This window comes from Elephas maximus, chromosome 3, assembly GCF_024166365.1.
Source record: "Elephas maximus indicus isolate mEleMax1 chromosome 3, mEleMax1 primary haplotype, whole genome shotgun sequence".
NCBI lineage: Eukaryota > Metazoa > Chordata > Mammalia > Proboscidea > Elephantidae > Elephas > Elephas maximus.
The window spans coordinates 165,799,706-165,826,084 of NC_064821.1; the positions used below are offsets into that span (position 1 = coordinate 165,799,706).

Below are 26,379 nucleotides of genomic sequence, written 5' to 3' on the forward strand. Positions count from 1 at the left end.
TTATAGCAGCACTAGATAACTAAGACAGCTTAGTCACAAAGAAAAATTTCCTTGGATACCAGGTAACAGGCAGAATTGCTCTAATTATTAACTAGCTCAGTTTTCTGGTTCCACCGGTTTTCTACAGAAAATAGATTCCAGGTATAAACCCTATCTTACCTTCTTTACTCTGGTCAAGCACCTCAGATAGTTTTAGGGTCTCCATATTAGGATGATCATGTTTTGTTTTTTCATTCTATTAATGTGGTATATTACATTGACTGGTTTGTTTTATATTGAACCACCCTTGCTTTCCTGGGATACTAGATTTGTTTTGTGATTATTTAATTGATGCTAGACTGAAAGTTCTCTGAGGACAGGATCATATCCATTTTTATTTACTACTATATCTCCAGCGATGATATATATAAAATTCTGAGTAAGTATTTGTGGGAAGAGTAAATAAAGTGGGTGGTAAAGTTCTCAAGAGAGTGAGGGATCATTGTTTATCCAGTACTGTCAAGTGAGAAAGCCACTGAATCTGTGAAAAGTGTTCCTTTCACCAGAGGGATGTGCTCTAATTGTTTGGCAGGGGATAGTTCACTGAACTTTTCTGTGGCCAGAATAAATCATATTCCCCTGTTGGAAGAATCATCCATTTGCCCTGATTTCAACTTTTTAGTTACTGATTCAGCCTCTTTGATTACTTGATATACTATGAATATCTTCGGGTAACTAGAAAGGTAAGTTGGAGGAGGTTTTTTGTTTTGTTTTGTTTTCAGTGATTATGAAGGCTTGCTCACTTCTGGCCCTCTGTTGCAAGCAACATAGTTTCTGGGAGACAAAAATCTCTCTTAGACTTCTGTATTATCTCTGTACTAATAAAAATTCCAATCTAATTTAGCAGGGACCTAGTGAAAACATTAAACTGATGCTCTGCTAGAAATTATAACAAATAATTTTATTGAAGGAAAAAAACAAATAAGATCATTTCATGAAATGGAGAATCACATGGGCACTCAAACAAGAGGCAGCATGTGTTCTGGCTTGCAGAGACCAATGAGGTATTTATCAGGCAGAGGAAACAAACGCAAAATGGTTTCACATCAAGGGGATACAGGAGAAGGAAGAAAAAATTTACAAGGGGTTTTCAAACTGCAAACTTTCCTAACATCAATTTCTAGCCTAACATCAATCTCTTATTTCCAGAAACAAATTGACTAAAGCAATATTTCTAAAGCAAGCCTTGTAAACATTCCTGATATGGGGGTTTAGTGATTGACTGTAAGCCGGCTCAACCCTAACTGGAGCCCTTGAAATACAGGAGTGGACCATTTAGTTAAGAAGATTAAATGAGCTCTAACTTGAAACCTTTTGGAATGTAAACATTGCTCATCTAGCTAGGAGGGAGTGAGTTAGGGCCTGTGCATTCACTGCATGTAATGCCTGAAAGCAGTTAGGATAGTAAGATTATTTACATGAACTAAGGCCTGGATCTCTAAGCTCTTTGTGCCAAAAGCAATGAAAACTTTCACAGGAAGTCAACTTGTCTTTTGTAGAAAGCAGAGACAGGCTTCAAACCTAGTTGCAGCTTAATTCAAAATACAATTTCAATTTAGGTCTGGGATTAACTATTTTAATCGTGCCAAGCATCCCCGTTTTTAAGGTTTGTTTATTCAGGAGACAAGAGAAAAAATGCTTGCACTGTGAGTGACGGAAAACTGGAGTATGGGGACTTCCTGGATTATCGCTGGGAAAAGAAAAATCCTTTATATGACATTCCTAGTAGATGCCCTCAGAACGGTTCACCTCACGGTTTTTCCTGGTCTCGGTTGCTTACAGCACATTCAGGCGAAGACCAGAGACTCCGAAGTCGCCCGTAACCCCGCCCCTTGCGTCCCAGCAGAGTCTGTAAACACCCAGATTGCTTCCCGCAGTGAAGGAAACTAGAGGAATTTCGCCACCATCTTGGTTGTGGTTAAGCGCAGCGCATTGGCAGGCGTCACTCAGCCCTTTTGCGCAAGCGTATTAGGAGAACGGTAACCCTCCCCTTTCCTGTGCACGCGCTTGGAGCCCGCAACTCTCGCGAGAGAAGCGAGATTTATTCCTACGTACCGGGCCGTGCTGCTTATGGCGGCGCTGGAGAGGGGGCGCTGAGCTGTTGGGGTGAGTACGACCTCGGCATCCAGTTGAGGGTAGCAAGAAGCTAGGCTAAGAGCGGAAGATAAGACTAAGACTAACAGGAGAGACTTCTGAGTCAGAGTGGGGATTCCTAGAGCTCCGGGTAAGGAAGATCACACTCAGGGTCCCTGCCCCGGGCTTTTGTACACTTCTCCCGTTCAACTCTCTGAGCCTCACGTTAGATCGCAGAACTGAAGCGAGAAGTTGAGGCCAGGCGGGTGCGCGTGGTGGTGGTGGTATTGGTGGTGGTGGTGACTAAAGTGGGGGAGGGTGCGAAAATGGAGGCTCCGACCGCAGCCAAGATGGAGGCAGAGGGTGCGGGGCTCGGGCGCTGAGGCTGCTGGGAGCTGTAGTCTGGCCGGTTCCCCTCTGCGGCTTGGCGGGGAAACGGGAACTACATATCCCGGCGGGCGGGGCGAGGGGGGTGGTGGCGCGATCCTTTGTGTGAAGCTGGAAGCGCCGGAGGTAGAAGAGAGGGGCCTACCCTGACTCTGGACACTATGGCTTCCCGGCCGTCACCTGCCTGGGCAACTGATTACGAGTGCCAGAGCGCAGTGCGGCAGTGGCGGCTCCTTTGTGTAGGGAGAGAGACCCCCATTTCCATTTAGAGACACGTCCTTTCCCCTGCCATGTCTGGCACGGTAGCGCGGTAGAATTGGCATCCGTATTGTACTCACTTAGAGCTATCCCAGCTATCCACTCATCGCCTCCCCCTCGGCATCTTGAGAAAGGAAACCAGCCTCTAATCATGTAGGCACAAGGTACCTCTCCTCTCTCCTGGGAAAAGGGCGAGCGCTGTGAGAGCTCTGTGGTGTCCTCCCTACTACCTCCTCTGGCTCTTACGGTGCAAGCGCCTGTCCCACATAGTGCAGTGAACAGCCTGGTTTCGTCATTCTACGTGGAGTTAGTTTTTCAGAGCCCTGGTCGGAGACACGTTCGAGGTTTTCACCATTAGAGTACGAAATCTTAGTGCCACGGTTCTTAAGAGCCACATGGTTTTCCTTTAGAAACGCCCCTGTCTCCTTTCTTGCTTGACTCACAGGTGAGGCAGGGAACGCTCCCCAAAACAAGCCTTAGTCTGCAGACACAAAAATCTGAACGTTGTTGGGCGAGGTAATTTCCTTGTTTAGCACCTAAAATGAATAGAAGAATGTGGTGCTCTTTAAATAGGGCGGAGAAGGGAGGGAGGGAGGAAGCAAGCTCAGAGGCACAGTGGTAGTTAAGTATTCGTTTGAGAGACTTGGATTTTTATCGGACCAGTATGAACTGGCAGTCCTCAGCCAGAGCTACCATCTTTTTAAAATGTAGGTTCCATTAATACAAGTTACACTATATCGAAATGCTGAGTAATTTTCACTTCGCGTTTCTAGAATTTTCAATACTACATCGAGGGGCCTTGGTGTTCTTTTGGTACTAATCAGTAATGGGTATGTCTTTGATGTGGGTAAGAAGGGAGTTTTTATACTCGAAGAGGCATATACCTGAGTCATAAAGCCTTGTTTCTTTTTGTTTCCTTTTAGCCCTAGGCCCGAAATAAAAGAGATGGTAGTAGTTTGAGCGATGTTGCAGCTGCTCTGGATGTTTACCGTTGAGATGAGTATTTATAGCAGCTGAGTTGAAAAGTAAAGTATTTGAGGCACAGAAGATAGCTTTACTTTTTTTGTAAGTAAGTTCTGTCTTAGCAAGTGTGACCTTTAATGAGTGTTGAAAATTCCAGTAAGTACCTAGCAAATCAAAATTGAGAGTGTCAAAGCTGACATACGCAGTCTTTTCTGTCTGCTTTAGCCCACCCTGTATTCTCCATTCCCCCCATCTAGAGACACTTAGACTGTGCAGGATCATACTTTTGACAAGGTAGTTGAAACATGGAAATGCTGTTTGGACAGATATTTAAGGAGTTGGATTTTAGGACTGTATTACAAAATGACGTAAAAATCTTGATAAACCAACACAAAGAATTTGTTTGCATTCTATGTCTTTAAAAAAAAAAAAAAAAAAAAAGGAGGAACCACTTGAGATCTTTAACCCAAACTAAAACTTTTAGGATTTTCCATAATAGAGAATTACAGCTAGAAGTGGTGAAACTGCTGTGGTGAGGTGTAGTATTCAACATGTTTACTTAAATCCCATTATTTCTTGCTGTTAAATCCCTTCTGCCCAAATAGGATGAAAAACAATTCCTTTGTCTTAATTTTAGAGTGTTTTCCACTTTCATGTGTGAGTGCCTACTTAACAAAACAATGCAAAATTTATTTTCATTTCATACTATTGCCAAGCTTGAAGAATTCTTGCAAGTTTTCATTGTGCCGCATGTTTCATTAGGAGTTTTAAACTGAATATAATCTAGGCAGTTGTTCAGAACTATTATGTAGTAATTCTTTTTGGACCATTTTTATATTTAATATGTCCTTTTATGCTGAGGTAAATCATTAGCGTGGAGTTGAAAAATGAATTGATCAGCAGTTTCTTCACATTGCACATGTAGGCTATGCATCCATTGGTTTGCATCCACAGCTGGTACATAGTTGGTTGTTTGCACTTCTGGTTTCCCACTTAATAACTATAAACTCCTTTATGGTTAAGTCTGTGCTGGATACTCCCTCCTTTTATCAGTGAAAATCTTTACGCAAGGGTCTTTAAACTTTTATTATTGCTTTATTGATCACTCCATTCCCTTTATAGTTCCCTCTTCAGTCTACAAGGAGCCATGGCAGTGCAGTGGCTAAGTACTCAGCTGCTAAGCAAAAGGTTAATGGTTCGAACCCACCAGCCGCTCCATGAGAGAAAGATGTGGCTGTCAGCTTTGGAAAACCTTTGGGGGCAGTTCACCTGTGACCTGTAGGATTATTATGAGTTGAAATCTGGCTCAAACACAACGGGTTTTTTGTTTGGTTTTCTTTGGTCTACACCTGGTCCTGCATGGTACCTCCTTGTGACCTGTCCTGTGGCTGTTAAGCATTTGAAATGTGACTAGGCTAAATTGAAGTGTGCTGTAATTAGAAACTAAATACAGGGTTTTGAAGAATGTAAAAATCCTAATTTTTTTATACTGATTGTATGTGGAAATGATGAGAAATATTTGATTAAGTCAAACATTTTTAAATTTCACTTTTTTTTTTAACTTTAATATGGTTACTAGAATATTTGAAATTATGTATTTGTATTGGATGGTACCAGTCTATACAGTTCTTTTTTTAATGTCTGGAATATTTCTTCAGCTTCCAACACTAACATATGTGCTAATTCAAAGTATGTAAAAAGTGATAAATGGATATATAGTTTTAAATACCTTATTACCGAAATATCTTGTTCAGATAGTAACTTAGTAAAATTGTTCTTACTAAACATATACAGAAAGGTAATTGCATTAATTTGATTTTCTTTTATTCAGCTCAGCAAGTAGATGACTCAGATTGTCTTAAGTTGGTTAATTATCTAAATTTTATCGTTTACCTTAGATTCTAAAGTAAAAGTGAATTAAGATCTGTTTAGCACTTATACAGGTTATAACAAAATGTGATAGACTTGAACTTGTCTTGAGTTAATACATCAGGAAGTATGAACTGGGAAGTTAAAGCAAGAATGTTATTCCTAGTCAAGTCTCCTTCCCTTCCCCGCTGAAATTTGCTACAGGACAACAACAGAGTCAGCCAGTAGAGAACCTTTTCAATCCAGTGTTGCTTTTTTGGGTTTTTGCTTTTCTTAAAGGAAGTGGATGGGGGGGGGATTCTTGTAGACTGGTTTAGCCTTTCATTAACGTTCTCCCAAAATGTGTGCTATACATACTTTAAGAATAATTTGTCAGAAAGTTTAAAGTGAGTAACGTGATACATTTTAGATGAATTTCTGAGCACGTAAGTGTAGTAATTCAGTATGTGATAATTCAACAAATACTTAGTGCCTCCTGCTAGGCCTTTATGGTAAAGTAGTGAACTAGGGGAGACAGTAAATAAAAAAACAGGTGGTGATAATTTTAAGACAAGGGAAGTAGAGAATAAGGATTTTGATTATCACTGCAAGTAAAGGAATTAGCTTTGACTTCTAAAACAGAATAATTGTTGATATTTGACAAGTAGTGATACTGTTTCCGAATTGACCAAAGGAAAAATGAGTTGATTACCTAGCAGCCAGACTCTTAGATCCCCATTTAAATTGTTGCTTAGTTTCTTGATTAGTGCTCTGTATATTTCATGTGATTTAAGAAACGTTTGGCTTTGGGGAGGGGGTGGTAAGGGAATGTACTTATTCAGAGGTTTAAGGCAAGAGAAGTTGTCAGTATTACTGATGAATGTTAATGATCCTGCCTTAAGTGGACAGCCAATTTTATTAAAATGCCCAACTGGTGCCTTGAAAGCCTTTAGTGTTGTTTGATTGAAAACCATGTAGTTTATCTTAGAAACGTTATAGCTGTGAAGATACTAGTGAAGCAAATTTAGCCACCCTCAATTATTCATGATTATTGGTGGGTTGTTTGAGCTTTAGTAGATCCTGATAGGCCTGGTGGTGCAGTGGCAAAGTATTCCTCTGCTAGTCAAAAGGTTGGCAGTTCGAATCCACCAGCTGCTCCTTGGAAACCTTATGAGGCAGTTCTGCTCAGTCCTTTGGGGTCACTGTGAGTTGGAATCAACTTGAAGGCAATGGGTTTTTGGGTTTTAATAGGTCTGGTTAATGCCTAAGATGCCAGCAATATTCCAGCTTTTAGAGATTTTTCTTCAGAGACTAGAAGTCTCTTGTTTTTGTGTTATTAAATGACAAGCTTGACAGTTCTTAACATAAGAACTGGTTAATCCAGTTCAAGTTTTTCAAAATGAGTTGTTCTTAGTTTTTTTTCCCACCATACACATAGCCTTGTCCTTGGCATTTTCGTAAATTTCTCACCAATTTTATCAGGTAACAATCCTGAGTTCTTTAAGTCCATAAATAGATCTAAGTCGTTATGTTAAAATCAGTATACCAAGTCTGTATTTTGGAAAGAAGAGATTATTATTTCTTGATTGGATAATTAAGGCTTTGTACAGTTAGCCAAGACAAATTCTTTGAAAAGTTGTCTAAACTTGAATTGTAATGTCCTTTTGGCTGTTATGGATAGCCTTTTTTGCCTGTATTAGTTTCTGCTGTGGTTAAGTTTAGCAGCATCGGATTAGGTACTAAAGAGGGATGTGTTAAAGATAAACTTGAAAAAATTTGATTAATAGTGGAACGAGGTACAGAGACATGAAGTAAACAAAGTGCAGAAGTGATTTGTTACTAAAATAAATGCAGGCAGTGAGTGCTACAGGAATTAAGAGAAGGTAATGAGTTTGTGCTGTCAAAAAAGCCTTTTTGTCACCTTGAAATGACAAAATTACGTTTTTCATGGGAAGAATTTTGTAGTTTCCCAAGAGTTGTGTTCGAAGATTAGGAGAAGGAATTTACTTATTTGAGAAAATTGAAAGGTAATAAAAGGTAAAGATGGAAAGGTAGACTAGGGGCATTTAGAATGGTGCTTCATAACATTGACTGCAAATCAGAAATGCTTGTGAGAATGCTTTGGAAAAACAAAAAAAAACAGTGCCTGAAATCTAAACTAACGGAGACCAGGAACCAGTTGCTGTTGAGTCAGTTTCAATTCACGGCAGCCATGTGTTTCAGAGTTGCGTTTCACTCCATAGGTTTTCATTGGCTGTAATCTTTCCGAAGTAGATCACCAGGACATTCTTCTAAGGTGCCTCTGGGTGGACTTGAACCGCCAGCCTTTAGATTAGTAGCTGCGTATTTAACCATTTGTGTCACCCATGGACTCCTGGGACTTAACGTGTTGTTGATAGGTGCCATCAAGTTGGTTCCTACTCAGCAACTCTGCACACAACAGAACGAAACATTGCCCTGCATCATCCTCAACAATCGTTGATATGTTTTAGCCCATTGTTGCAGCCGCTGGTCAGTCCCTCTCGTTGAGGGTCTTCCTGTTTTTTGCTGACCCTCTACCAGAATGCTAGCCATAAGGTTTTCACCGGCCAATTTTTTTCCAAAAGTAGATCTTAACAGCCTTCTTCCCAGTCTGTCTTAGTCTGGAAGCTCCAGTGAAATCTGTCTACCATGGGTGACCCTGCTGGTATTTGAAGTACCAGTGGCATAGCTTCCAGCATCATAGCAACACACAAGCCACCACAGTATGACAAACTGACAGACTAGTGGTGGGGGACTTAACTTAGTGTAGTTAAACTAGAATCTCTGGGGGCAGGACCCAGGCTTTGATTTGTTTGTTTGTTTCCCTGGTTGTTGCATGTGCAGTCAGGATTGAGAACCTCTAGAGTGCTGGAAAAATGACTGGAGATTTTTGGGCAAGAGAGATGAGATGAAATTGGAGTTTTAGATCAGTGTGATAGTGTTAATGTAACAAATTGGAAGGGTTTGACATTGAAGTTCACAGATGTGTTAGATACCTAGACTAAAATATGGTGGCATTTAGGACAACAGATGAGTAAAAAAGATAGCTTGTAGGAAACAGTGATGAGACTTGCAACACTGGGTGTATAGATGCGGGGTGGGGGGGTTGAAGATAACTAAGGAAGTGGTCCTTAAGCTAGTTAAGTCACTCTGTGGGAAAGGACTGGACACAAATATGTTTTTAAAGCTTCCCAAGTGATTATAATGTGCAGCGAAGTATGAGAATCATTGTCCTAAGAAGTATCTAGTCTGGGTAATAGAAAAATGATTTAAGTAAAGTTGAAAGATCGGGCTAGTATGATATCTGATTTTTGAAGTAAAAACACAGAATCACAGAATGTTAAATATAGAAAATGGCCATAGATCAGCTATTAATTGAATTCTCATTTTGCATGAGGAAACTGAAGCTTATGGGGCTAAATAACTTGTTTGTGGTATTTTGCCAGTAAGTATCAGTGATTGGAATTGTGCTTTCCCAGTCTTAACTATTTCCCCAGCTCTGATATTTTTCAAGTGAATATGTAGTGAAATCTGTGGGAGCCAGATGAGATCAGGAACTCAAGGGGACTGCCTTGTACATGGTATGTGCCAGTTGACAAGGTGCGGTTTTACCACTTTTCTACCACTTGTTTTAGTGGAAAATAAATTTCACATTTCCGCCTTACACGGGTTCCAGCTTTCGCAAGATTTACTGTACCATCCATCATCTGAGCATGTCTAAAACCAAATCCATCTTTTTTTCACATATAAGTCATTTTAGTTAACAGCACTATCGGATCACAGCAGGAGATAATCATTTATTTTATGGCTAATATAAAGCAGAATTCCATGATTTTATTTATAAGTATTTCTCTTCCCATGTTTTTTCATTCTGTTTTTGTTTCTTATAGACATTTCTGGTTACTGTAACAGTTCAAGTAGTATTTCTGTTTTCTTCACTAAGTCATCACCAGCAAGATTTCAGGACTTAACATTTCACGAGGAACTGTGACTGTACTGCACCTGTCATGCCGCATATCCTATTTCACTTTAACTCAGCTCTCTGTTCTAGCTAGGCTAGTCTATTGATATCCTCTGGAACAACAAGTTATACTTGTTGCCATAGTCGTTTGTGCAGTAAACCTCACTTGATGCCAGAGTAGAAAATCATGTAATACATGGTCCCTTGCTCTCAATGAGCTTTAGTGGCATACCTGATTTGGCTTATGTGATATTTCATGCCTAGAATGCTCAATTTTTTCCATTCTCTTCAAATTTTGCCTGTTTTTCAGCTTCGGCTCAAATCCCACCTATTACTTAAGAGCCTTCTCTGACTGTACTCTGTTGCTTCCATGTGCATACAGTGATAAATAAGCAATAAGCATTTCTAGTATCATATGTGGCATAGTAGGTACCCAGATATTAGTTGAACAAGTTAATTGTTGGTATTTTGTCCTCTATTCTGGTTTTTCTCCAGCGATAATTTCTCAGCAAGATTGTAAATGTCCTGATAAAAGAAAAAACAAACCCGTTGCCATTGAGTCAATTCTGACTCATAGCGACCCTATAGAACAGAGTACAAGGAGCTCCTGGTGGATTTGAACCGTCAACCTTTACACCACCAGGGTTTCCAAATGCTCTGATAGCAGGAGCTTTTTATATTTTTCACAGTACCTCACACAGTGTTAGGTGCTCATACTAAGTTGAATATTAAGCTAAAACCTATGTAACGAAGAGCTTAATTTGGTGAGGGGGTCAGTAAGAACTGTGAAATAGTTTCAGGTCTTGTCTGTATAATACCAAAGGACGTATTCATTACCACCGGAGATACAGTACAAATAACATCAAACGAGTGTGCTTCCGGGTTCCCTGCATTCCTTGCTTGAGCAGCGAGTCTGAGTTAGTGGCGTGGGCTCGCCCCTCCTCCTGCCCTCTGCCCCTGATTCTTTTACAGAAGATGTACTTACAGTGTGTGTTGTTGTTTTTTTTTTATCTCTAGTATGAAGTGTAACAGAACAGATTTTACCACCTGAAACTGCTGCTTCAAGTTCAGATCAGGCAAGAAACAAACCTCGTAACAACCAATAAGACCAAAGAAGAGTACACTTAAGTTGAAGACACAACACTTGATCTGAAACAAGAAGTTTGTGCCTACTCAACAGCTTTGAAAGAGCACTTCCCAACGCTGCTAGTAGTCTTTGTTTTCTTCAGTGCTGTACTGTGAGATTGCCCGGTGCAGCAGCAGTTGTATTCTTTATTAGCTTGATAGATCATTTTTCTCTCGCTCTTTTTTTAATACTAGCAACTTTCATCCTTTGAAACGTGTGCTGAAAAAGAAGAATCAGCAAATACTACTGAAAGTGCAATATTTGATTATCGCTGCGAGGTAGGTTTGTAGTTGCCTATTGTGCATGATCGGTTCTGTAATTGGGAATTTCCTAATTATTTGGTCAAATAGAAAATCTTCCTAATCTGTTTTATTCTAAAGGTAGTCTGAAAACAATTTTTATTTCAGACTAGGTTATTTCATTTTATTTATTTTTGTCTTTCCTTGGAGCACTATGGCCAAAACTATGGGATTTTCACATAGATTATTTTTAGTATTAGTATATACTGATTTCTTCTGATGTATTAGTCTCTTAGAAAGAGAAGCTCCATCTGTACTACTTAGAAGTTAGGGTTGCATACAGGAATGCCCTTTCCGGTCTTTGTACTGGGGTCTTTGTAACCAAGGCAATGTTTGGTACTAATACTTGTTTCTCTCTCCCTACAGCCAGTCCCATTTGCTTTTCTTCCCTTTTCCAAACGTTAGCTTTTTGAGGGAGGGACCTTGCTTTACTCCCAGTACCTATGTGCCTGCCATTAGCTGGTATACTTATTTGTGAATGAATGACTGACATGCTTACTATATTGTTAGGCATTGCTAGTGCTGAAATATAATAATGAATAAAATGTTAATGGACTTAGGATTTAGAACAATTTATTACGAAATATCACAGATTAATAATAGGATAAACAGTGGTATGCATACAGTGCTAAGAAAATATAACTGAAGGAGCACAACTTCTTGGAAGGAGGGAAAAGGAAGCTTACAGAGAAGCAATATTTGAAGCTGAATAGCAGTTAATTAAGAGGTTACAACAGCCTTCTGGAAGAGAGAGAGAGGTAACAATGCGTAGGTCCAAGGAGGTCTGAAACTACATGGTATATATTGAGAGCTTCATTATGAACAGAGTAGAGGATACACAGTTGTGTGGGGTGGGGAGAATAACTGGAAAAGGAGGCTTGCCAGAGTCAGATTCTGACAGGCCCAGTGTATTTAGCTTTATTCTGTAGGAAAGCTGTCAGATGTTTATAAGCAAGGGTTTAATGTTTTTGCTTTTGTTTCCCCAAAATGAGATAACTATTCCTTCAGACTTTAAAGTAATAGTATATTCAGAAATGTGTCTTTAAAAGATAAATGGTGCCATTTGTGGGGAATAGGGTGAGGTTGAGACCTGTTAGGAGGCAATGAATAGAGTGTAAGGGAGATAAAAATTAGGATACAGAAGGAAGAATGGGGGATGGAGGGGATGACTTAAGTATTTAAGTGGTAGGGAGTGATAGGGTGATAGGACTTGGTAACCACTTGAAATGGACAATGAGCCTGGAGGGGATTGACTTGGTGTATTCAGGTGTCCAAGGTAGAAGCCATTATTCATAGGAATAGAGACGTTTGGAACTTGCAGAAATTATATTTTAGAAATCTGTTTTGTTCATTCGGTAGTGATGTGAAGTATAAGAAGATATGTTAGAATGGAATGTTACACACTGGTTATCTTTGGAGGGGGGCTAGGACTGTGAAGGGCAATTTTCCTTTTTAATCTTTAGTTTCTAGATTTTCTAAATGAATACAAAAAAGGCTTGGAATTGAGGAAGCAGTCATCAGTTTACAGGTAATGAAGAGGAGCCAGTGAAGAGAATGTTAAAAGAAATAGAGGAATTCAGGAGAGTATAATCTGAGAAAAATAATTTCAAAGAGAAATTGGCGATAAACTTTTCAGAGGAATGAAAACGGATCACTCTTAAAGGGTTGTCTTCTGTCGCCATTTTAAAAAGCACTCGGCCGTTTATCTTCAGCTTATTTAAAGGATGTGCTGTAGTGTTGATGCCCTTGTGGATCAGAATTACTCAATAAGAACTGAAAACTACCTGTAATACTAATTTATTTAAATTATCTGTGTTCCATAAACAGACACTTAAGTTACTTAATTTTAAGGTAATTGTTGTACCATTTATTTTTTTTATTTGTTTCTTCCTACCTCCTCTTCTGTTTTCTTTTTGTAATTGAAGACTGATACCAATTCTGTTGGATAGATGGGGGTGGTAATGCATATTGAAACTACCGTTTTGTGTTTATTGTTCAAAAGGTGAAAGACCAGAAGCTAAGACTTGTATATTTCAGTCTCATGCCTTGTTGAAATAGATGTAAACTACAACTGCTGTTTGTTTCACTTAATCTTCATATTCTGAATGTTAGTTTGCCATGAGAACTTAAAAGATAATATAAATAAAAAAAATCCATATTCACCCTAAATAAACAAACAAAAATCTGTTGCGAGTCAATTCCTACTCATGGTGACCCCAAGTTCATGCTAGCTATCTAAAAATTAAGTTATACAGATGGTATAACTGAAGATGGTAGATCACATCTTCACAAACAGATTAACTTGCAGTTGGAGTGAGTATAAGCAGTGAAACCTGTTCTGATTGTACAGTTGTGAATTACTTTAATTAAAGCAGGGGCACTTGGTGATGCAATGGAACTCCGTATTTTAAAGGAGACTTTTGTAAAAATGGTAAAATCAGTACATATGTAAGAAAGAACAAATAAATACAAAAGAACTTTAAAAATGGCAAGGAAGAATAAAACTTATACAGAGTTTGTTTGGCATGTGAAAATAGAGATTGCTTTGGTGAGTGTTTTGACCAAGACAGTCTAAAGTTGACTTTAAAAAATTCCTTTGCTGTTGAGTCAATTCCGACTCATAACAACCCTATGGGAAAGACTATAAATGCTCCATAGGGTTTCCAAGGCTGTAATCTTTATGAAAGTAGAGTGCCATGTCTTTTCTCCTAAGGGGAGCGGCTTTTGGGTTCAAACTGCCGACCTTTTTTGGCTAGCAGCCAAGCACTTAACCACTGTACCACCAGGGCTTTTCAGAGTTGACAAAGGGGGAAGGCAAAGCTAGGAAATCCCTATTGTGCTTCCACTTTTTCTGCTGGAGATAATTTTCACACTGGCAAGCATAGCAGAAACACGAAGAGAAAACTAAAGCCCAGATGAGTGAGAAGATAACAGTGTAACTTGTTAGGGATGTGGTAATAGTTAACTAAATGGAGAGCTTTGTCTAGGAAAGGAGCCCTGGTGGTGCAGTGGTTGAGTGCGCTGCTGCTAACAGAAAGATCAGTGGTTTGAACCCACCCAGCGGTTCCACAGGAGAAAGACCTGGTGATTTGTTTCTGTAAAGATGACAGCCTAGGAGACCTTATGGGGCAATTCTGCTCTGTCAGATGGGGTTGCTAGGAGTTGGAATTGACTTGATGGCACCCAACAACAACATGGCCAGGAACTGTAAATGTCCCGATTTTTCAAAGTCAAGGCGGGAGTCAGGTGTGGGAACTATGGAGTTGGCTCTCTAACCGTAGCAAAAATCCAGGAGCTAGTGATTAAAAAACAAGACTTTTCTATAAGGACATTTGACAGAGTATATCATGATAGTGGAAACGCTGGTGGTGTGGTTAAATGCTACAGCTGCTAACCAAAAGGTCAGCAGTTCGAATCCACTAGGCGCTCCTTGGAAACCACGTAGGGCAGTTCTGCTCTGTCCTATAGGGTCACTATGAGTCAGAATTGACTCAGTGGCATCGGGTTTGGTTTTGTGGTTTATCATGATAGCATAACGGTCAATATGGAGAAATACAGGTTGGAGTTAAAACTGGAAAACCAAACCCATTGCCAGCAAATGGATTCTGACTCATGGTGACTCCATGTGTTAGATAGAGTAGAACTGCTCTGTAGGGTTTTCTTGGCTGTAATCTTCATGGAAGATCGCCAGGCCTTTCCTTCCACAGTGCTGATGAATGGGTTTGAACCACCAACCTTTAGTAGCCAAGCTCAAACCATTTATGCCACCCAAGGACCTATAATAATGGAGTTAAGTAATTTTTAATCTGGTTAAATAATTATTGGAAGATACTAAGGCGCTGATTTTTAAAGAGGTTTCAAGGTGTATGTTGCCACATTCTATCTTTGCCCTGCCTTTTCAAACAAAGACTTAATGACAAGTAATTATTGTGAACTCTTATATGCTAATACAGCACTATTCTAGGCTTTTTATATGAACCAACTTATTTAAACCAACAATCCTGTGAGGTAGGACATAGAGAATGCTTAAAAGGTAGACTATACAAAACCTAATAATTTTAAATTAGCTCTGTGAATTGGAACTCCAGGTTAAACAACAGAATGAAATTTAAAAGCATTTGACCATAGTTTGGTATTTAGGAACAAAAGATCAGTTATGAAAGTACCAAAAGGAGAAAGCTTACTTTGACCAATGTGGTCAATTAAGAAAAGACCTGAGGATTTTTAGACTTATGTGAAATTACTGAAACTTTATAGTCTACAAAATCAAGAGACATAGTCATGTAGTACTGTATATTGATCAGGGTATAACATGAAGAGTAGTGAAATACACTTTAACAAATCATTATTTTGTTGTTCATTGCAGTGGGGTTGATTCCAGCTTGTGGTGACCCTATGTATGCAGAGTAGAACTGCTTCATGAGGTTTTCAAGGCTGTGACCTTTCAGAAGCAGATTAGGAGGCCTGTCTTCTGAGATGTTTCTGGGTGGATTTGAACTGCCAATATTTCAGCAGTAGTTGTGTCCTTAACTGTTTATGCTATCCAGGAACTCCATGTGCAAAAGACAGCAATCAGAACAGAAAGCTGTTGCATTCAGAAAGCCAAAAGGACCAGGGGAAGTTATGGGAGGATTATGGTTAGATTAGGAATACAGAGCAGTTTTCAAAATCTGTCTTTCCTACAGTGAAATAGGCTGCCTTTTTAAAGGTAGTTGTTAGAAGAAGTCAGGCAGCGACTAGATCTAAAAGAAAAAAAAAATCTCAAGGTCATAGAAGAAAATGCAAATCACAGAATTTTGATTTTTTTTTCCAAGAGGATTTGGAAACCACTTAGGCCTTACTTTACATTTGAGGAGATAATCCCAGAGAAGTTAAAAGTACTTGCTCAAGGTCATACTTAATGAGAGAACCAGGACTAAAAGTAAGTCTTTTGACTTATAGTTCAGGAAACTTTGGTTCATTTTTTTTTTAATTATTAGAATGGTTTAAACTTGACCTGAAATTCTTTCCAGTTCAGCTTTTATTAAAAGGAATTAGTTTTGTTAATGACTTTTTTCCCATTTTAAAAGTACATATGTAGAAAAAGATGTAAAATCTAATAAGTTCTGTGAGATTAGGGAATTTTGTCTGCTTTGTTCCCTACTGTATCAACTGGACCAACAAGCAGTATCATGATAAACAGAGAAAAGATTGAAGTTGTCAAGGATTTCATTTTATTTGGATCCATAATCAACACCCATGTAAGCAGCAGTCAAGAAATCAAACAGTACATTAAATCGTGCAAATCTGCTGCAAAAGATTTTTTATTTAAAGTGTTAAAAAGCAAAGATGTCACCTTGAAGACTAACGTGCGCCTGACCTAAGCTGTGGTGTTGTCCGTTGGCTCACGTGCATGCAAAAGCTGGACAATGGATAAGGAAGACCGAAGGAGAAGTGATGCCATTGAACTATGGTGTTGGTGAAGAACACTGAGTATACCATGGACTGTCCAAAGAATGAACAAATCTGTCTTGGAAGAAGTACAGCCAGAATGCTCCTTAGAAGCAAGGATGGCAAGACTTTGTCTCATATACCTTGGACACGTTATCAGGAGGATCAGTCTCTGGAGAAAAGACATCATGCTTGGTAAAGGAAAGGGTCAGCAGAAAAGATGAAGATCTTCAATGAGATGGATTGACACAATGACTGCAACCATGGGCTCAAGTATAACAACTATTGTGAGGATGGTGCAGGACTAGGCAGTATTCTGTTCTCTTGTACGTAAGGTTGCTACGTGTTGAAACCAACTTCATGGCACCTAACAGCAGCTGCGAATCTGTAGAACCTGGATTAGTGTTGATGCATAGTAGGCGTGTGAGTACTGGTTTAGTGAATTAAACAGTGGTTAACAGTGTGAGCCACGGAGCCAGAACTGGATCCCCTACCCATATTTACCATTTTTAGCTCTGTGCCCTTAGGACACCTGAGTTTAATCTCTCACCTGTGAACATTAAATGAGACTTCTATGGTCTGTCTGTTTAAAACAGTTGGAATCATACTGTATAAACAATATTCTTATTTCATAACATAAACATTTTCAAGCATCCTTTCTAATAACTACATAATATAATTGTAAGTTCTTGAACCTGTGTTAAAATTGAGGTTGTTTCCAGAAATTTATTACTAAAATGTTACAGTGGACATAATGTGCATAAAGCCTTGTCCACATTTCAGATTTCCCCAGAATAGGTTTCCAGCAGTGGAATTAAGAAAAAGATCCCCACATTTTGATACATGTCGATATGCTGCGTCTCAGAAAGATTGTACCAGTTTAACCCGTTGCCACTGAGTCGAATCCGACTCGCAGTGACAGTATCGGTCAGAGTAGAACTGTCCCATAGAGTTTCCAAGGAGTGCCTGGTATATTCAAACTGCTGACCTTTTGGTTAGCAGCTGTAGCTCTTAACCACTACGCCACCAGGGTTTCCTGTACGAGTTTACTGTCATAAAAGTATAGGACCATTTTGTTCTTAGCCCACTTCCTCAATATTTTTTTAAGTCTTTTATCTTTCCTAATTTGATATATGAATAATAACCTGGTTTATCTGTATTTTTTATTTTTGCCAAAATTGAAGTTTTTCAAATATTTTGTGTTTAGGGAATGATTTTAAAGATTGATTTATGTTTTGCTCATTTGTCTTAGTGTCTTTCAGTAATTTAACAAATGAGTGCCTGCAACATGCCAGGTTCTGTTCTGTCTAGACAAAGTCCCTGCCCTTAAAGGGCATGTATTCCAGTGGTTTAATTCTTACTGATTGGCTTAAATTCCTTAATAATAGATTGATATATTACATTTGTTTTCCTTAGGTTTAAGTAGAAAAGTTTGTACTTTTTATGTAACCTCATGTTGATCCTTTGCAATTTTTTCAATTGAATTAAAACCTAGAAAACCCCCTCTAAAGCTTTTATAAGTATAAGCATCTCTTTTTTAATATTTCAGGCATATATCTCAATCCATCTGGATTATATTTTTTATATGCTGTGACGTGACTGACTAAATTGATTTTTTTTCCTCCCTATTAACAGAAGCCAAGTAACATTTATATACTAGTCTTTTCCACCACCTCTTTTGGGAGGGGGCACCTTCTTGTATCTTAATTAAGATTCTTTGTGAATCTATCTACTTTTTCCATTGGACTTCTATTTTTATGTCATTTTTGTAATGAACTTCTGTTTTGTTTAATAATATTGCTTAAAAGTCATGTGACACATAAGCATATGAAATAATTAACAATGCCAAGAAAAATGTAGTTTATCCACATTATTAGAAATTCTTTAAATTGGGATGTGTTTACTATGCTCTGATTTAAAATTAAGCAGTATATATTTTTCCTTCATGTGTTGGGGAGGAAAGCCCCAAATGGATAAAGGCTAGGGAAAGAGAGCTCAGGTCAGCAGTGTTTCTGAGAAGGGGAAAACCCTTTTCAGCACTGTTTTGATATACAGCTAGGAGTGAGATGAGATTCAAGAGCAGTAATACAACCTATATGCCAGCACCTTTGTTGGGGAATAAATTAGTTTTAGAAGGAAATGCTTGCTGTAAGCCCTTGTGACTCATTTTCCCTTAGAGTGAGAAAAACAGGATCCTTACTTCCTGCCTGGTGGCACAGTGGTTAAAGCACTCAGTTGCAAATTGAAAAGTTAGTGGTTCAAACCCACCAGCCACTCCATGGGAGAAGGATGTAGCAGTCTGCTTCCATAAAGATTTATAGCCTTGGAAACACTATGGGGCAGTTCTGCTTTGTCCGGTAGGGTCACTGAGTTGGAACTGATTCAACAGCAGTGGGTTTGGTTTGGGGCAAAGTACTATAAGTCATACTTGTGTTCTTATTTTTATAGTAAGAACTATAGCCTAAACATGAATGAGTACAGCTTGAAAGTCAGGATCTAAGTCAGTGTTCTAGAATAGTGGTCTTCAAATGAATTTGATCATATTGCTTGTCAGTAAAAAGCTTGAGCATGTGCTGCCACTATGTGTATAATTAAAAATTGTATGATTGTACTATGGCATTGGAAACCCTGGTGGCGTAGTGGTTAAGTGCTGCGGCTCCTAACCAAAGGGCTGGCAGTTCAAATCCACCAGGTGCTCCTTGGAAACTCAGTGGGGCAGTTCTGCTCTGTCCTGTAGGGTCACTATGAGCCAGAATCGACTCGACGGCACTGGCTTTGGTTTGGTTTACTATTGCGTTTGCATTTGCGTTGTAAAGCGTAGTGGTACAGATAAAGATGAAATAAACAATATAAAAATGGTACAGAATCTTTCCATCTTCACTAGAAATATGTTCTGAATACTTGGTTTTTCTCTTAAGTGTTCAAGAAACTTCATACTATCATGTATTAGTATCTCAAGAGGTAATGTATTTAGTGTGTTTTATTGCTACTAATAGCAATTCATATCATCAGATTTGATCTTAAATTTTTGGCATACTTGTCAGATCTGATTAGATGGTCATTTATTTCATAATGTGGAGGATGAAGAACTAGTACTAGGGATAGAACTGTCAGCTCTCCCTGGCACTTCTTTACTTGTGCTTGCATTATTAGCGTTATCATCCATGTAAGGTTCTGCGGGAACCTTTTTCAACCATTTGTCTATTTGTGAGGAGAGTTTAGTTAAACTAATAACTAAATTTGTAAATCCAGTTAAACTGGACATGTGTAAACTAATATGCTGAAAGCAGATGAATGAGCAAGGGCTTCATGGTCCACCTCTTGTGGAGTTGCCTGCTCTTCCCTCTGAATACCTGAATAATGGTTGTGACACGTGACCATATGACATAAAGATTGAGTGAGGCCTTTCCTGTAAAAAATACTTGGAGAAGTTGGTTTTTATTTCTGAGTTAAAAAAAAAAAAAAGTTCTCATATTTCCGTCCCACACTCCAGTGGATTGTTTTACATGCACTTTAGGGAAACTAGTGGTTGAGAATAATCAGATTTTATTTAAAGTTGTTGCACGTTGAAAAGAAATTGGGCTTAGCTATCTCACTTGAGCAACTAACTACCCTTCCCGGAGAGTCCTTATTTTAAAAATTGAAAATATTACTGGTTCGGGATTATTTAAGGGCTTCAAAAAATGTTTCGGTATGACCTTTTAATGTTAATGCTGTAATTTATTTCCTATGTCAATGGAAATCTGGTTAACTGAATTATATTTTGCTAAACTGACCTAATAGTAAATCTGAAAAGATTTCACAGGTTAACTCTCAAGTATGCATTAAATTGTTATGGACCATAGTTGTAAACATTATGCTATATTATCACAGCTGTTTGAGATGGAGAACGTTTTTACTGTGTCATCAGATCCTCATCCCCCTCCTGCAGTCCCTCCTTCACTTTCTTTACCTTTATCTTCATCTTCTACCTCATCTGGGACTAAAAAACAAAAGAGGACCCCTGCATATCAGAGATCTGTAAGTCAGGGAAGCAGTCGTCCCAACTCCTTTTTTTGTGTGTTAAGAGCATGATTAACAAGGGTCATTCAGACTCACTTTCTAACTTTACTTAAGCATCCCACCTCCAATCTTAAGAGGTAACTTTAGTAACTGCTGCTCAGTTGTGTCTGAGAATCAGAAGCATTGGTATCACTTGTTATAAATGGAGACTCTCAGGTCCCCCACTTCAGTTAACCATTTTAATTAATTTTAACCAGATCTCCGGGTAACTTATGTTTGAGAAGCCCTGGTTGAGAGCCCAGATTGTAGAGGCAAACCTTGGTTTGAGTTGTGGCTGTAACATTTTACTTCGGCAAGTCATTTAACCTCTCTGTTTCCTCAGTAGTAAAATAGAGATAATATTAATTTCTTTGTGGGCTTTTGTGAAAATTAAATGAGTTAATAAATGTCAAACACAAAATTAGTGTCTAGCTTGAGAGAACTAGAACTTAACCACCAACAGGTGTGGTGGGTCTAATTTTCATAATTTGCCCATTCCACATACTATTTACTCATACTTGGGTTTATCATTTTAAAATTTAGTCATTCTTTTTTCCTAATGAAATGCTTTCTTTTTATTAATAATGCTCAACTTTTCGCTTAAAATGCATGTAAGTCAAATTTTCAAAGAAAAGGCCTAAAACTAGTTGCAAAGACCTATCCTTTGCTAGAGATTTTGTCCTGTTCATGTTTAAGCTTATAAAATTCGGGTTTACTCAAATAAGATGAAGTAGCCAATGTTATAAACAGTATTTGAAGATCTAAACCTATTCCATTGTACTGGATTTAAATGGTTCCTCTTTCACTAAGGAATGGGTTTATATGTGATTTTTCTGATTATAGAAACAACAGTGTAGTATTTAGAGATTTTAAGTCAGTGTCTGAAACAGATCAAAAGATTTCTTTAAAACTACCTGTGACATTATTGAAATTTTTTTTTTAAGTGGAAGAGCTTTTGCTGTCTTGGAATTTTGTTTTAGAAAACTATTGTTTTCAGATCATTTATTTTGGATTTTCTTCCATTAAAAGACCTATGCATTAATGGTCTGACTGAGACTAGAAGGACCCCAGAGGTCATGGTCCCCAGGCCTTCTGTTAGCTCAAGACAGGAACCATTCCCAAAGCCAACTCTTCGGACAGGAATTGGACTGGACTAGGGGATAGAAAATGATAAGGGTCAAGAGTGAGCCCCTTGGATCAAGTAGACACATGAGACTATGTGGGCATCTCCTGTCTGGAGAAGAGATGAGAGGGCAGAGGGTGTCAGAAGCTGGGTGGATGGGCACGAAAAGAGAGAGGGAGGGAAGGAGTGTGCTGTCTCGGGGAGAACAACTAGGAGTATATAGCAAGGTGTATATAAATGTTTGTATGAGAGACTGACTTGATTTGTAAACTTTCACTAAAAGCACAATCAAAAAAAAAAAAAAAAGACCTATGCATGCATCACTCTGAAATGTTCTGGTTTGAATTAAGTAGTCATAGAGTTTATTTTATTGTGTTAATCTCTACTAATTTAAGTATTTACCTTCAAGATGCATGGCTTCCCAAATAGTACTATTTTGTTTTAAGCTTCAAAATAAGGATTAACAAATCTCTTATTGATGAGATTTGGTAGTTTGATTTGCTGTCTCTTGAGTATTGGTAACCTTTGCTCTGAAATTGCAGTTTTAGTCATTTAAAATTAATGGAAAGGCAACTTTTACTTGTGTAGTTGATTTACCTTTAATATTAAACTCCAGAAATGCTATTTTATCTGGTAAGTGAAAATTCTACCTCAGATGAGGGCAGTTCTCCCAAAATACTTTGAATTGTTTCCCCTGAAATGTTTTATTAGTTAAATTAACATTTCAGTAATAAAAGCTATCATCATCTCTTTGTCTTTTTACCTTTATTTTCTTTGCCTTTCTATACTAATGATTTAGTGATTTGTTGATCAGACTTTGTATGTTGTGGAGATAATGTACAGGTATGTATATATTGAGTTCTTTTTCATTTTAAAACAGATGAGCTTTGATCCAAACCTTCTCCACAACAATGGACACAATGGGTACCCCAATGGTACTTCAGCAGCACTGCGTGAAACTGGGGTTATTGAAAAACTGCTAACCTCTTACGGATTTATTCAGTGTTCAGAACGTCAAGCTAGACTTTTCTTCCACTGTTCACAGTATAATGGCAACCTGCAGGACTTAAAAGTAGGAGGTAATCTGTCAGTTCTCCCTTTTGAAAAGAATCTAATAAATTTCTCTTATCAACTTGTCTGTGAAAGTGTTAATAGTTTGATCTTCTGGTTGTACCAGTTACTGAAATATGTCTGTATAAACAGTTATCTTTGAGAATTTTTATAATGGATGCTTGGGAGATTTAAGTGTTATTTCCCCCTAATGATGACTGTAAGTATATTTTTTATTTTAAGTCGGTGAAAATAATATATTTTTATGATGTCAGTTACGATTATTTTACCATGTCCTATTTTAATACCTGAAAAAAATCGCTCTTTGAATGTCACCACTTGGACGTCATGTAAATTCATCTTGGCTGACATCATAAAAAGCATTTTCACCCATGAAAATGTTTGGCTTATTAAAGGACTGAAATTACAAGGTCCCAGTGTGTGTTTTTAAGTTATTTTTCAGAAAACAATCAGAATAATAGCCAACATGAATGCTTACTATCTACCAAAGATTCTAAGTGTGATAGGAGCATTATTTTGTTTAGCAACTCTGTTGGTTAGGAAGTATTCTCATTTTACAGATGAGGAAACTGAGGTACAAAGAGGTTTAAAAAACACTTGCCAAAGGTCATGATCGTTATATCACCTCATTTGCAGTATTTGTAAAATGCTGTAAAAACTTAAGAGAAAGACATGGCAATCTTAATCTAAAGGAGTTCTCAAACATTAGCATCTATCAGAATTGCCTGGAAGGCCTGGTAAAATTCAGAATGCTGTACCCCAACTCTCAGAGTTTCTCTTTGATCCGATCTTGAATGGGGCCCAAGAATTTGCATTTCTGCTAAGCTCCCAGGTGATGCTGATGCTGCTGGTCCAGGGACCACACTTTGAAAACCAGTGGTCCAAGGCAGCTCAAATATTCCCTTAAGTTTAGCCTGGAAGTGAGGTAACATTTTGCCAAAATTAGTCCCAAAAACATACACATTCTTTGTTTTAGATGATGTTGAATTTGAAGTATCCTCTGACCGGCGGACTGGGAAACCCATTGCTGTTAAACTGGTGAAGATAAAACCAGAAATCCTCCCTGAAGAACGAATGAATGGACAAGTTAGTGACTTTAATGCTTTGTGTTTTCTTAGGGCCCTGCATTTGCATATCTTTTACATTAGAAAAGGAAGATTCTCCCCATCACCTCAGTTTGCACGCTAGAGAGCTATAGTTTATAAAGATTACTCTTTAAAAATTCTATCAGAAGCACTGGCATTCTTGACCTAAGATACAAATATGGTCAAGGTTCAGTTTGGGTTTTTACATATAACCCTAAATCTGTGCTTACAGTCAATTTATGTACTGTAAGTTTGAAACTTGGCAGCATGACATCCTCTTGTGGATCATATTAAAATGCATCCCTATGTATAGTATAGAGGATTTTAAAATTCAGTTTATATTGCGCAGTGCTGCTCCTGAAATGATTAGCAATGGAAATTTTTTTTTTTTTGACTGGTAGGTTGTGTGCGCTGTTCCTCACAACTTAGAGAGTAAATCTCCAGCTGCCCCGGGTCAGAGTCCAACAGGGAGTGTATGCTACGAACGTAATGGGGTAAACTTGTGTATTTTTCTTAAACCTTTGCCTGATCCACCATGTGATCTATAACCATACTTTAAAATTCAAAATAGAAAACGTAAGCTGTAGTTGGTAAAATCAGTTTTAAATTTGGTTTCTAAAAGGCTTTGAGTGCAGCTTAATAAAAATTTTTAAAAAGAAAAAAATTGTTAGGACTTCCAAGTGTCTTAGCTTGCCCAAGTGTGACCTTAGTTAGAATATAAGGTAAAACGCTCCTTTTACTCACTTTTTTCCGGGGGGGGTGGGGTGGCCTTTTTTTCTTTCTTTTTTTTCCCCCTCTGGCTCCTTTTAAGCACTAACTCCAGCTTTTTTTGTTTGGAATGCCTTATATAAAAATGTTCTTTTGAAATGTATCTACAGTCTCAGGGCAAATGCTTCCACATGTGTAAGCTTTTTGAAGTTGGATTGCTGCTCAGCCGTGGGCTCGCAGAAGTCATCAGCACCATGGAGGGGGGAGTGTGTGTTTATATGAATAAAGCAACTTGTCATAAAGCATTTAATTTTAAGAAATTTGGCTTAAAATGCCAGTATAAGACCTATTTAAGTAAGTCACAGTAAACAGTGACTATGTATCCTGCCAATATAGTAATAATAACTTATTAATTCACAGGAAGTGTTTTATCTGACTTATACCCCTGAAGATGTTGAAGGGAATGTTCAGCTGGAGACCGGAGATAAAATAAACTTTGTAATTGATAACAATAAACAGTAAGTTCTTTTTTATATTTTCCCAACTAAGTGATTCTTTTTGGTATTTTTTGCATTAAGCAATTTGAAGCAAGTTAAAAATCTAACTTGTAAATCTAGATAATTTTCATGATCTTGTACACTTCATTCATCAACTGAGCATTTGCAGGTCTATTCTGTGACAGGCACTGGTGCACAGTGTCAGAAATAGGAAGATAAAACATGGTCACAGCTTTCAAGGAGCTGTTGTAGAGATTAGTGAAGGTTTTGCAAAAGCAGCAGTGTTTTAGTTTTGAGGAATGGGTGTGAAATTACTAGAAAACCAAAAAAAAAAAAAAAAAAACCAAACCCACTGCCCTCAAGTTGATTCCGACTCATAATGACCCTATAGGACGGGGTAGAACTGTCCCATAGAGTTTCCAAGGAGCGCCTGGCAGATTTGAACTTCCGACCTCTTGGTTAGCAGCTGTAGCACATAACCACTCTGCCACCAGGGTTTCCAGAATCACTAGCGAAATGAGAAAAAAGCATTCTGGGTAGAGGAAGTATAATGGCATGTTTCGGGAAATGGCCAAAAGTTTGAGTTCACTGAATTGACTGGAACTTCGGAAGGTGAAGTTTGAGCTTTATCCCATGGTCATAGAAATCTTTGAAAGATTTAAACAGGGAAGTAATGATCAGTTTGAATCTTTGAAGTGGTGGAGATGGTAGACATTAGGAGAGTAGGGATGACCTAACCTAGAAGATGTGATACGGGATGTGAAAGATAAGGGCCTAATATAGATTGGCCAGGAGTGGTGGGGTAGAGAAGTCAAGTCACATTGAGAAGATAAAAACACCAAACTTCGTAATTGGTTGCATAGAGATGTGTATTGGAATTAGGGGAATCCCAAAAGCCATTTTTCTGGCTTGGCTGCTAATCTTCAGAAGGGCCTTACCTGATAAGCTTCCTCGTATGTAAAATGAGATATAAATTCTTGAAGTGTAACTAACTTGCCTGAAGTCATACAACTTTTAAGTGGCAGACATTTAAATCCCAGTCTGTCTCTAAAGCCTTTTCACTGCAATAACTTGCAAAGGCAAGTAGGACTTCTTCAGTGTCTTTGATAATATGCTAAACTTTAAATTAGAAAACACTTCCACATATAGCACTTAGGTTACCATCTGTCCATGAAGAACTAAGGAAAATAATTGGTCTATAGATCTTCTCTTAAAACAACTACAGTAATAATACTGTTGGATCTTGTGCAGTTGTATGCTACCTTTAAAAGAAAATTGAATTAACGTTGCTGCTGTTCAAAGATGGAGACAGTATAGCAACATGTGGTACCTCTAATTGATTTTAAATTCTCTAGTGGAGGTGAATATTCTGAAAGCACACTAGATTTCGCCTACAATCAAGGCATTTTACTCAACTGTCTTTTATGGCTGTTTAATCAGAAATAATTG

General features: G+C 38.2%; 1 protein-coding gene across 4 annotated transcripts in view; it reads left to right on the top strand.

Moving 5' to 3' along the window:
* Positions 1-2,036: 2,036 nt before the first annotated feature.
* CSDE1 (cold shock domain containing E1) overlaps positions 2,037-26,379 on the top strand; it is a 41,641-nt gene continuing 17,298 nt past the window's right edge. Inside the window, exons 1-6 of one of the 4 annotated variants that reach the window (XM_049880009.1) lie at positions 2,037-2,145; positions 10,568-10,954; positions 22,450-22,648; positions 23,617-23,726; positions 24,127-24,219; positions 24,854-24,951. In XM_049880009.1, the coding sequence (XP_049735966.1) occupies positions 22,450-22,648; positions 23,617-23,726; positions 24,127-24,219; positions 24,854-24,951 (500 nt within the window). In that variant the 5' untranslated portion in view covers positions 2,037-2,145; positions 10,568-10,954. Of the gene's footprint in view, positions 2,146-10,567; positions 10,955-20,259; positions 20,426-22,449; positions 22,649-23,616; positions 23,727-24,126; positions 24,220-24,853; positions 24,952-26,379 lie in introns of those variants that run through there. The other 3 variants (XM_049880010.1, XM_049880011.1, XM_049880012.1) reach the window with 3 other exon arrangements.